Here is a 13,430-nt window from a genome sequence, read left to right on the forward strand (position 1 = left end):
CTACTCTCTGTGACACTAACAGTAAAGATTTGTGGATGGAATCGGCTTAAATAAGTGATCACTTATAAAAGTGGAAAATCTGTGACCATGTGAAAAGCAACGAAAATTTTCCAAATATTAATGTATCCAAAATCCATGTAGAAAAAATCCTAAACGTGTATATATTTTAAATGTGAATGTTCAGTGATAATAAGTACCTGGGGAGCAAAGCATGAAAATACTAAAATTAATGTTCCTTTGCAGTACTTGGTGCCCATGATCAGCAGAAACACAATCAGTTTGGACAGGACCTTACTCCGCTGGCAGGCTCCTCGCTGTTCCCCGAATACTCGGGCTCCTGGACTGACATACATTTTGATTTGATACTTCTGGTACCAGTTAAGTTCACATAAAAAGACAAATGGGCTCATGGAAATAAAGCGCTGCTAATATGAAATGCCATGTATGTATCATTTATAAAGAATTCCGTATATGCTTGCTCCATTACAGTAAAGTCAGATTAAGCCGTTTTAAGACATTTTAGTCATAATCTATGCGACATTTTTGAAAACAGAAGAATGAAGGGAAGGTAAAGCAACAAGTAGCTGTTGTATTTCCCAACCATAGTCAGACAGTTCTGCAGACGTTGGAAAGTGGAGGGTCATTTGGCTAATAATAAAGGGGCATCCAGCTCTGTCTTTACTCTCTTATAAAGTTGCAAAATAATCTCACGGGAACAAGCACAATCTATAACTGGCTTTCCATACAAAGACCGTGTTCTTCTGGAGGAAGGTCTGTTTCTGATTCAGATCTCGGCCTGTTCCACTAGACGCTGGATGACTGTCAAAGTAGAACTACTTTTCAGAGAACTTCTGAAGAAGCACACCCATTTGCTCAGGAAATGTGTACTTTTAATTGTTCCTTTGCCTAGCTGCCTGGAGGGACATCTGAGGAATTCCTTCATACAGGTTCACCTTTGAACACCATTTTATTGCTGACATACAGTAACATCCTACATACTGTAAAACTTCACAAAATGCCTTGATTTCCTTATTCTGTACGTTTACAGCTGATTATTTTCTGCATTCCAGTTTTCAGGCTCCAAAGGCTCTCCAAATATTCACAATATAAAATTCATTTCTTCCTAAGAGCCATTTTCAAAGACCAACAGAAGCGGAGCCAATTCCTGTCAGCCCTGAAGGCCTGGGTGCCGACAACTAATCACCAGTATTTTGTGTGAAAATGTATATATCTATTTATATCCAACAGGGTATTAGAAGAAAAGCGCCCTTTACTATTGTGACGTCAGTTGTTTGGTGGCCTCTACTCTATGGGAGTCATGGAATGAGTTAAGCAAGTGGAGCTTTAAGCTGACTAAGATTTCATTTTAAAGCGTGCCTCTGGTTATGAGGTTGGATTTAAGGCCCCTATGCACATTACACTAATGATGACCAAACCCACCACTGACAGATTCGGTCGACACTCTAATATGTATCGGGGCACAACTGATGGTCAGGGGAAATGTGGATCGGTTGTCAGTTTTTAGACTTGCAATCGCATTGTTCTCCTGGAGATAAACTGCTGGCCAAAGTGTCTGCAAGAAGCCGTCCCATAGAAAACAAAGGAGTGCTCGGCCAGACTTGTATGGGAGAGTTGGACAAGATGGGTGCCGGCAGAATCATTGTTTGGCCTATAGCCATTTACTGTGTATGGGGGTCTTTAGTTGGAGAGAAGCGAGAAGAACAGTCAGTGGGGAGAACAGTAAGATGTCAATGACCCATTGCACATATCATTACAGGAATCTTCGACTTAGGCTAGGTTCCCATTGCGTTAGGGCAATCCATTTAGCACATAGCGCTAGCGGATTGAGCTAACGCAATGTATTTTTTGGGGTCGCGTTTAACGTCCCCGCTAGCGCAGATCCCCGATCTGCGAGAGCGGGGAATGGACCTCGGGCGGTGGAGCCGCATATTCATTAATGTAAATGAGCGGCCCCACGTGACCGCTCATGCAGCACAAGGTGCGGCCGGGACAGGGGGTGGGGACCTGGATCTGGATTTTAAACACTGCAGGGAAGATATGAATGGCGGCTTCAGCACCAGTGGGGGGGACAGCGCTTAATATAGCGCTGTCTCCTGCACGGCACACGGACTGCACACGGTCCGTGTAATCCGTGCACTCCCACGAACACTGACATGTCTCTGTGTTTGGCACACGGTCCGCAAAAAATCAATGACATCTGCACAGATGCATTGATTTTAATGTGTGTACGTGTGTCAGTGGCTCCGGTACGTGAGGAAACTGTCACCTCACGTACCGGAGCCACTGACGTGTGAAACCGGCCTAAAACAAGAAAATGATAAGGATGCCCATACTTATGCACCTGTCAAATTTTGTTTGAATGCAGATTGCACATTTTCTGTTAGTACTTCATTTCAAGGCAGAAGCATTACTGTGTCCAACAGTTATTAGATATATGAAACTGAAATAGCTGTTGAAAAAAAAAACAATTTTTATAAAACATTAAGCTTAAGATTAACCCCTTTACCCCCAAGGGTGGTTTGCACGTTAATGACCGGGCCAATTTTTACAATTCTGACCACTGTCCCTTTATGAGGTTATAACTCTGGAACGCTTCAACGGATCCTGGTGATTCTGAGATTGTTTTCTTGTAACATATTGTACTTCATGATAGTGGTAAAATTTCTTCGATATAACTTGCGTTTATTTGTGAAAAAAACGGAAATTTGGCGAAAATTTTGAAAATTTCGCAATTTTCCAACTTTGAATTTTTATTCTGTTAAACCAGAGAGTTAAGTAACACAATATAGTTAATAAATAACATTACCCACATGTCTACTTTACATCAGCACAATTTTGGAAACAAAATTTTTTTTTTCTAGGAAGTTACAAGGGTTAAAATTTGACCAGCAATTTCTCATTTTTACAACAAAATTTACAAAACCATTTTTTTTAGGGACTACCTCACATTTGAAGTCATTTTGAGGGGTCTATATGGCAGAAAATACCCAAAAGTGACACCATTCTAAAAACTGCACCCCTCAAGCTGCTCAAAACCACATTCAAGAAGTTTATTAACCCTTCAGGTGTTTCACAGCAGCAGAAGCAACATGGAAGGAAAAAATTAACATTTTACTTTTTAGTCACAAAAATGTTCTTTCAGCAATAATTTTTTTAATTTCCCAAGGGTAAAAAGAGAAAATGGACCTCAAGAGTTGTTGTCCAATTTGTCCTGAATACGCTGATACCCCATATGTGAGGGGGAACCACTTTTTGGGCGCATGGCAGGGCTTAGAAAGAAAGGAGCGCCGTTTGACATTTTCAAGCTAAAATTGGCTGGAATTGAGATCGGACGCCATGTCGCGTTTGGAGAGCCCCTGATGTGCCTAAACAGTGGAAACCCCCCACAAGTGACCCCATTTTGGAAACTAGACCCCCTAAGGAACTTATCTAGTTGTGTCGTGAGCACTTTTATCCCCCAAGTGCTTCACAAAAGTTTATAACGCCCGGGCGTGAAAATAAAACATCCTATTTTTTCCACAAACATGATGGTTTAGTCCCCAATTTTTTAATTTTCTCAAAGGTAAAAGGAGAAATTGGACCCCAAAAGTTGTTGTCCAATTTGTCCTGAGTACGCTGATACCCCATATGTGGGGGGGAACCACTGTTTGGGCGCATGGCAGGGCTCAGAAGGAAAGGAGCGCCGTTTGACATTTTCAAGCTAAAATTGGCTGGAATTGAGATCGGACGCCATGTCGCGTTTGGACAGCCCCTGATGTGCCTAAACAGTGGAAACCCCCCACAAGTGACCCCATTTTGGAAACGAGACCCCCTAAGGAACTTATCTAAGTGTGTGGTGAGCACTTTTATCCCCCAAGTGCTTCACGAAAGTTTATAAAGCCTGGGCGTGAAAATAAAAAATTCTATTTTTCCCCCCACAAAAATGATCTTTCAGCTCCCAATTTTTTATTTTCCCAAGGGTAACAGGAGAAATTGGACCCCAAAAGTTGTTGTTGAATTTGTCCTGAGTACGCTGGTACCCCATATGTGGGAGAAAACTACTGTTTCGGCACACTTCGGGGCTCGGAAGGGAAGTAGTGACGTTTTGGAATGCAGACTTTGATGGAATTGTCTGCAGGCATCATGTGCCATTTGGTGAGCCCCTGATGTGCCTAAACAGTAGAAACTACCCACAAGTGACCCCATTTTGGAAACTTGACCCCCTAAGGAACTTATCTAGGTGTGTCGTGAGAATTTTGAACCTTCAAGTGCTTCACTAAAGTCTATGATGCCCGGCGTGAAAATAAAAAATTCTATTTTTTCCCCCACAAAAATGATCTTTCAGCCCCCAATTTTTTATTTTCCCAAGGGTAAGAGGAGAAATTGGACCCCAAAAGTTGTTGTCCAATTTGTTCTGAGTACGCTGGTACCCCATATGTGGGAAAAAACTGTTTGGGCACTTCGGGACTCAGAAGGGAAGCAGTGACGATTTGGAATGCAGACTTTGATGGACTAGTTCTGAGGGCGTCATGTTCCGTTTGCAGAGCCCCTGATGTCCCTAAACAGTAAAAAAAAACCACAAGTGACATCATTTTGGAACCTAGACCCCCAAGGAACTTACTTAGATGTGCCCCCTCTTTGGAACTAATCTACTGGTTCCTGTTAAGTAAATTAGTAGTGCATGGAGGTGTGGTACAATTTGAAGCAGTCCTTCATACACAGGCCAGGTTTGTCGGGGCAGGTGTCGCATTGATAGATGGTGTCCTTGCGTACTCCTCTTTTGTAGCACACTCGGCACCTTTTTTGCGGCTTACTTTTTCTATCAGTTGGCGGGACCACCCCCGGAAAATGCTGACCTGCATGATACGAGCACCCTCAGTTCCGGAAGTACTGGGGCCCGCTCCTTCCCTCGTGCCAAATATCAGGGCCTTAACCACTACCTCCTGGAACTGAAGGCACGACGTATCAGTGTGTCGTGCACATCGTGACAGCAGGAAAGCATTGAGCATTGCCATTTGTACGATGTACACGGACAGCTTTTTGTACCACACCTTGGCCTTCCTCAAAGCACTGTACGGCTGGAGGAGTTGATCGGAGAGATCAACGCCCCCCATGTTTTTGTTGTACCCCAGTACACAGTCCGGTTTGCAGACCTGTGTTGAGGTACCCCGTACACTGCTGAGGGCACTGCCATCACCTACACGGTGATGGCAGTGCCCTCAGCAGTGTACGGGGTACCTCAGCACAGGTCTGCAAACCGGACTGTGTACTGGGGTACAACAAAAACATGTCCTCTTGTCCTTGTACTTGACCACCAGCAGGTGGTCGCTACATTGGGCTTTGCTCTCACCTTTTCAGAGCATCTGCCCAAGTAGCATCTTCGGGAGGCCTCTCTGATTTTTGCGGACAGTACCACAGGCTGCGGTACCTCGCGCAGAGAGGGATTTGTAGAGTGGGATGCTGGAATAAAAGTTATCGGTGTAGAGGTGATAACCTTTATCCAGCAGTGGGTGCACCAAATCCCACACAATTTTCCCACTCACTCCCAGGATGGAAGGACACTCAGGCGGTTCAATCCTGCTGTCCTTCCCTTCGTACACTCTAAAGCTGTAGGTGTACCCTGAGGTACTCTCACACAGCTTGTAGAGTTTGATTCCGTACCTGGCCCTTTTGCTGGGCAGGTATTGACGGAATCTGAGCCGCCCCTTAAAATGAACCAAGGACTCATCCACACAGATGTCCCTTTTGGGCACGTACACTTCAGCAAACTTTTTGCTGAAGTGTTCGATGACCGGCTAAACTTTGTACAGACGGTCAAAATTGGGGTCATCTCGTGCGGGACACCGTGCATTATCGTTGTAATGCAAAAACTTATGGATGGCCTCAAAACGCGTCCGAACCATGACCATTCGGAACACTGGAGTGTTATATAAAATATCTACACTCCAATATTGCCGAATTTCTGGCTTCTTCACGATCCCCATATGGAGGACCAGGCCCCAAAACTGCATCATTTCAACTGCGTCCACAGGAGACCAGTTAGAAAATGATGAACGGGGGTTTTGCTCCAAAAATTGCCGAGCATACAAATTAGTTTGCTCCACCATGAGGTTAACGAAAGCCTCAGAGAAAAAGACTTTGAAAAAGTCTATTTCTGTGAGGCCGGTGGTGTCAAACTTGATTCCTGATTCTGCCACAAAATCAGGAATCAGTGGCTCGTAATTTTCAGGGGGCGAGGTCCATATGGGGTCCGAAGAGGGTCGCGCTGGTTCATTTTCAGGAGTGGGCGCTGCCTGATCTTCTCTCCTGGGGCGTCTGCGTGGCGGTTCCGCAGGACCCGAGGAGGAAGATGAGGAGGAGGAAGAGGATGAAGAATCTGAAGAGTAAAGGAATGTGGGATCCTCTCCCTCGCTATCAGTGTCGGAGGCAAGGAATGCATATGCCTCCTCCAATGAATAGCGCTGCTGGGACGAACGGGACATTTTTTGTGTGATTATGGAGCTTGTGCTTGGGTGTAATATTTATTGATAACTGTGTACGTGTGGGGGGGGATAGTGTTTGGTGCAAACTATTCTGAAAGGAAAAATCTAAAGGGAAAAAAAATACCTGTAAAAGGAAAAGTCTAAAACAGCAGGCCTTAGCTCTGATAAGTGAACTGCGTCACTTATCAAAGTTCGGTGGCTGCTGGGTGTGTGAACGGGGATGTGTAAAAAAAAAAAAAAAAGAAATGAAAGGCACGGGTTCAGATGCAGCGGCGGGGTGCGTGGACGGGGATGTGGGAAAAAAAAAAAGAAATGAAAGGCACGGGTTCAGACGCAGCAGCGGGGTGCGTGGATGGGGATGTGGGAAAAAAAAAAGAAATGAAAGGCATGGGTTCAGACGCAGCGGCGGGGTGCGTGGATGGGGATGTGGGAAAAAAAAAAAAGAAATGAAAGGCACGGGTTCAGACGCAGCGGCGGGGTGCGTGGACGGGGATGTGGGAAAAAAAAAAGAAATGAAAGGCACGGGTTCAGACGCAGCGGTGGGGTGCGTGGATGGGGATGTGGGAAAAAAAAAAATGAAAGGCACGGGTTCAGACGCAGCGGCGGGTTGCGTGGACGGGGATGTGGAAAAAAAAAAAAAAGAAATGAAAGGCACGGGTTCAGACGCAGCGGCGGGGTGCGTGGACGGGAATGTGGGAAAAAAAAAAAGAAATGAAAGGCACAGGTTCAGACGCAGCGGCGGGGTGCGTGGACGGGGATGTGGGAAAGAAAAGCGAGCACGAGTGTTGATCGGTGAACTGCGTCACCAATCAACGCTCGGCGGCGCTAAGGGGGGTGAAAAAGAAAAGCGAGCACGAGTGTTGATCGGTGAACTGCGTCACCAATCAACGCTCGGCGGCTGCTAAATTTGGGCACGGACGGACGCGGCGCAAAGTGGGGGTGGAGGGGGAAGGGTAAGGGGGGGGTGAAGTAAGATCGGGCCGGGATCGGGGATGAACACTTACGGTTGTAGTCTCTCTTCTGTCTTCTTTCTTTAGCAAGAATTGTGGTGTCACAGGCTACTGTGGCACCACAAGTCTCAGCACAGGAGGGGATCTGTCAGCGTGACCGCTCTTCAGGAATCCTCACCAAGTGTGAGGATTCCTGAAGAGCAGTCAGACAGGTCAGGGACAGGTGAGACAGGTCACAGAGCGGTCACACCGCTGCTGTGACCTGTCATTGGTGGGATCGAATGATCACATCGATCCCACCAATCAGAGGTGGCCCTGGTGATGCCGGTGTCGCTAGGCACCAGCCTATGATCGGAGCTCACAGCTCCGATCATAGGCAGGTCACCAGCAGGTGACCGGCAGGTCACCGGCAGGTCACCATCAGGGCACAGCGTGGGCACACCGCTGCTGTGCCCTGATTGGCAAAACTGCAGGAGGTGGTGGGGGAGGTGGCAGGCAGATGAGGCAGGGCCCGGCACATGGATTTCCAAGCAGGGCACAGCGCGGTAACACCGCCGCTGTGCCCTGCAATCGGCGCGATCGATGTGATCGTCGATCGCGCCGATCCGGCGGGTCTGATCCTGATTGGCGCGATCGACGATCACATCGATCGCGCCAATCACAGCTGCAGGATCCGAAGCCGCAGGGCAGCTGAGGAAGGCTCCGGATCAGGTACTTTCAGGCAGGGCACAGCGCAGTAACACCGCCGCTATGCCCTGCGATTGGCGCGATCGATGTGATCGTCGATCGCGCCAATCCGGGGGGGTTTTGGCCGGTGCCTGGGTTGCCAGGCACCGGCCCCAGGATCGAGTACATCGGTACTCGATCCTAGCCTGGAACCTCACTGTTTCAGCCAAGCTGATTGGCTGAAACAATGAGAAAGGCTGTGATTGGCTGTTCAGAATTGAACAGCCAATCACAGCGATCGGGAGGCGGGGGAGGGGACGCCATACCCCAGGATGCCGAGGCCATCTTCCCTGAGGTAAGATGGCGTCGGAATTTTAATGCGATCACCGCGACTTAAGTCGCAGTGTCGCATTAAAGGGCATGACGTACTATCCCGTCCCTGGTCATGGGGGCCCACCCCACCTCGACGGGATAGTACGTCTGATGTCAGAAAGGGGTTAATAGGGGTGCCTAAACTTTTTCATATAACTGTATGTGTATATATATATATATATATATATATATATATATATATATATATATATATAAATAATACAACGCTGGGAGCGTCACTATGTCCGAAGCCTTTATAGACTGCGCAAGCGCCGGCGCAGTCTGGGCCTCACAGAGTGACGCTCCCAGGAGATCGCGGTATGCGTAAACACTGAACGCACACCGCGATCTCCACCGGAGAGTCAGGGACCGCCAGGAGGGTAAGTATATTCACCTGTCCCCCGTTCCAGCGCTGCGTGCGGCTCCGTGTCCCGGTCCTCTGCTGTGACGTTCCCAGTTCAGAGGGCGCGATGACGCGCTTAATGCGCAGCGCTGGAACGGGACCGACAGGTGAGTATAGCAAGTGCTGGGGGCCTGAGCTAGCGGTGACTCCGGCACCTGACCCCCACAGCGCGCCGGTGTCCCCGCCTGCTCAGGACCCCAGCACTCGGCGCCCAGCGACGATAGGGGAGTATGTTTTTTTATATATATATATATATATATATATATATATATATATATATATATATATATATATATATATATATATGGCAGCAGCATACGGGGCATATATTATGGAGCATCTTATGGGGGCATAATAATACAATGGTGGCGCAGGATGGGAGCAGCACATGACAGAACGGGGGCGCAGGATGGCAGCAGCACATGACAGAACGGGCGCAGGATAGTAGCAGCACATGACAGAACGGGGGCGCAGGATGGCAGCAGCACATGACAGAACGGGCGCAGGATGGCAGCAGCACATGACAGAACGGGGGCGCAGGATGGGAGCAGCACATGACAGAACGGGGGCGCAGGATGGCAGTAGCACATGACAGAACGGGCGCAGGATGGCAGCAGCTCATGACAGAACGGGGGCGCAGGATGGGAGCAGAACATGACAGAACGGACGCAGGACGGCAGCAGCACATGACAGAACGGGCGCAGGATGGCAGCAGCACATGACAGAATGGGGGCACAGGATGGCAGCAGCACATGACAGAATGGGGGCGCAAGATGGGAGCAGCACATGACAGAACAGGGGCGCAGGATGGGAGTAGCACATGACAGAATGGGGGCGCAACATGGGAGCATCACATGACAGAACGGGGCGCAGGATGGCAGCAGCACATGACAGAACGGGCGCAGGATGGGAGCAGCACATGACAGAACAGGGGCGCAGGATGGGAGCAGCACATGAAAGAACGGGGGCACAGGATGGGAGCAGCACATGACAGAACGGGGGCACAGGATGGGAGCAGCACATGACAGGATGGGAGCAGCAAATGACAGAATGGAGGCGCAGGATGGGTGCAGAACATGTCAAAATGGAGGCGCAGATGGGTGCAGCACATGTCACAATGGGGGCGCAGGATGGGAGCAGCATATGACAGAATGGGGGCGCAGGATGGGTGCAACACATGACAGAACGGGCGCAGGATGGCTGCAACACATGACAGAACGGGCGCAGGATGGCAGCAGCACATGACAGAACGGGCGCAGGATGGCAGCAGCACATGACAGAATGGGGGCACAGGATGGCAGCAGCACATGACAGAATGGGGGCGCAGGATGGGAGCAGCACATGACAAAATGGGGGCGCAAGATGGGAGCATCACATGACAGAACGGGGGCGTAGGATGGCAGCAGCACATGACAGAACGGGCGCAGGATGGGAGCAGCACATGACAGAACAGGGGCGCAGGATGGGAGCAGCACATGACAGAACGGGGGCGCAGGATGGCAGCAGCACATGACAGAACGGGCGCAGGATGGGAGCAGCACATGACAGAACAGGGGCGCAGGATGGGAGCAGCACATGAAAGAACGGGGGCACAGGATGGGAGCAGCATATGACAGAACGGGGGCACAGGATGGGAGCAGCACATGACAGGATGGGAGCAGCAAATGACAGAATGGAGGCGCAAGATGGGTGCAGAACATGTCAAAATGGAGGCGCAGGATGGGTGCAGCACATGTCACAATGGGGGCGCAGGATGGGAGCAGCACATGACAGAATGGGGGCGCAGGATGGGTGCAACACATGACAGAATGGGGGCGCAAGATGGGTGCAGAACATGTCAGAAAGGAGGCGCAGGATGGGTGCAGAACATGTCAAAATGGGGGCGCAGGATGGGAGCAGCACATGTCACAATGGGGGCGCAGGATGGAAGCAGCACATGATAGAATGGGGGCGCAGGATGGGTGCAACACATGACAGAATGGGGGCGCAAGATGGGTGCAACACATGGCAGGATGGGGGCGCAGGATGGGTGCAGCACATGACAGGATGGGGACGCAGGATGGAGCAGCACATGTCAGAATGGGGGTGCAGGATGGGAGCAGCACATGTCAGAATGGGGGTGCAGGATGGGTGCAGCACATGTCAGGATGGGGACGCAGGATGGAGCAGCTCATGACAGGATGGAGACGCAAGATGGAGCAGCACATACCAGGATGGAGACCATATACCAATATAGATGCTAGCCACCCGGGCGTAGAACCGGTTCAATAGCTAGTGTATATATATATATATATATATAAATATATATATATATATATATATATACACACATATACACAGTATATACAGGAATAAAGTAATTTATTTTTACTTACTGTGTAACTGTATATTTCTATCAATAAAGCTGTATAACACATTGTATTTTGCAACAACTTAAGTGTGTGCATGTGTGTGCGTATGTATGTATATATGTATGTATATATATAATATATACAGTATAGACCAAAAGTTTGGACACACCTCGTTTAAAGATTTTTTTCTGAATTTTCATGACTATGAAAATTGTAAATTCACACTGAAGGCATCAAAACTATGAATTAATACATGTGGAATTATATACTTAATAAAAAACTGTGAAACAACTGAAAATATGTCTTATATTCTAGGTTCTTCAAAGTAGCCACCTTTTGCTTTGATGACTGCTTTGAACACTCTTGGCGTTCTCTTGATGAGCTTCAAGAGGTAGTCACCGAAAATGGTTTTCACTTCACAGGTGTGCCCTGTCAGGTTTAACAAGTGGGATTTCTTGCCTTATAAATGGTGTTAAATACAATGTGTTATACAGCTTTATTGATAGAAATATACAGTTACACAGTAAGTAAAAATAAATTACTTTATTCCTGAAGGTCCTAAACAGGTTAGTTTTTAAAGGATTTTTCTCTTCTTCAAAGATAAGTATTTTTTGACAATGCTTGAAAAACATTTTTTTATTTTTTTTTATTTTACTGTTTACTAAAAATTTCAGCCATTCTTGAGATATTCATATTTTAATAATTGTTGCCTTAGAAACAGGTTACCACTGCTAGCATAAGTGACCAAACATGTGGAGTGCTTACAAGCTCTTTTCTATTGTAAGCACTGACGTGAAGATGGCCAGTGTTGCCAGAGGGCGCGGTAAACTCATAATCCCAGCCAGCTCCAGTAGTGCTTAAACTTGACTGCAGCGGTGGTCAGTCTCCTAACTAGCGGTAGGTAACTTTTAATATCTCAAGAACAACTGCAGATTTCAATAAACGGTAAATTGCAAAAGTGTTTGTTTTACAATCCCTATCCAAGAGAACCCATAGGTGAAAATGGGAACAATCCTTTACGGGGTGACACAACGTGATAAAGCTGTGAATAAACAATACATGGTGACAAACCTGTTTCTTCTTTAGCTTGGAGATTTGCTGCTCTACCATGGTAATCTCACGGTCCACCCTGTCCATGTTCTGTATCAGCTCCTCCTTGGAAAGCCTTGTAGGCAGCAAATCCAGTTCTCCGTCAACATGAGGAGGACTGGAGGGGGACACAGGTTCTAGCTTTCCAGTTATGCAGCGATCCTGAGGATAGTAAAAAAGCAACTTTAGTAAGTACATGGTAACTGATTGGATCGGTCAAAGCAAATTCGAAGTAATCAGCATGAAATGAATATCAAAGTTAATTGTTTAAATACAGTAAATGACTAATTAAAAGGGGATTTCCTATCAAAGAAAAAGTAATGATATAACAATTTCTGATCGGTGGCGGTGGAAAAAGGCACAGCATTTCATAAAAGTATTGTAATACATAAATCGTGATTAAATTCATTACATACAAAACATGAAAGATAGGGAAAATATGGTATTCCTTTAGCACGTACTCTCCCACAGGTCTAGTTCTTCCCAGTTATTGTGTATGGAGTTACACAGTACCCCCGGCCACTGCCTGATAATATTCGGGTAGTTCTGCTCATGCCCTGAACAGTCAGTCGATACAGGCATTCATCCCCCTGCACCCGCGACATATACAACAGCTGGGAACACAAATTCAGCCGAAACGGCAAACCTCACAGTCAGGGCCGGACTGGCCATCTGGCAATTCCCAGAAGGGCCGGTCTGGTCATGGACTGCATTGTCTGCTATGGTGCTAACAGAATCAGTGTTCTCAAGATGCCCACACTGTTAAAGCGTTGTGACAGAGCACAAAGTTGCTGACTCCGTCACTTACCCAGAAGGCCATGGGAATCATTAGAAAAATTGGTCTTGCAGCAAATCTTCCTTTCCTCCATCCAGGGTAATATTAGTAATATATACAATCTGGTTTATGGGGACGGGGACAACATGGGCCTGTGTGATTTCAAATGCCAGGACTGAATTTCAGCCCCAGTCTGTACCTGTCGACAACACACTGTCCGCACCACGCTCACTGGCTGTAGCAACCCTGTGCTATATGCCTGGAGTTTTGCCATCACACACAACAGGTGGAGAGGAGATGCCCTCGATTCTTTAACTTTTCATAAAATAAGGGAGGTTTAGC

General features: G+C 47.5%; 1 protein-coding gene across 24 annotated transcripts in view; it reads right to left on the reverse strand.

The window, feature by feature from the left end:
* The window catches only part of NCOR2 (nuclear receptor corepressor 2), a 574,536-nt gene that overhangs the window by 260,552 nt on the left and 300,554 nt on the right, over positions 1-13,430 (reverse strand). For all 24 annotated transcript variants that reach the window (XM_069756005.1, XM_069756000.1, XM_069756002.1 and 21 more), the window contains exon 5: positions 12,296-12,475. In XM_069756005.1, the coding sequence (XP_069612106.1) occupies positions 12,296-12,475 (180 nt within the window). The remainder of the gene's footprint in view (positions 1-12,295; positions 12,476-13,430) is intronic.

Source organism: Ranitomeya imitator, chromosome 1 (genome assembly GCF_032444005.1).
Source record: "Ranitomeya imitator isolate aRanImi1 chromosome 1, aRanImi1.pri, whole genome shotgun sequence".
Lineage (NCBI taxonomy): Eukaryota > Metazoa > Chordata > Amphibia > Anura > Dendrobatidae > Ranitomeya > Ranitomeya imitator.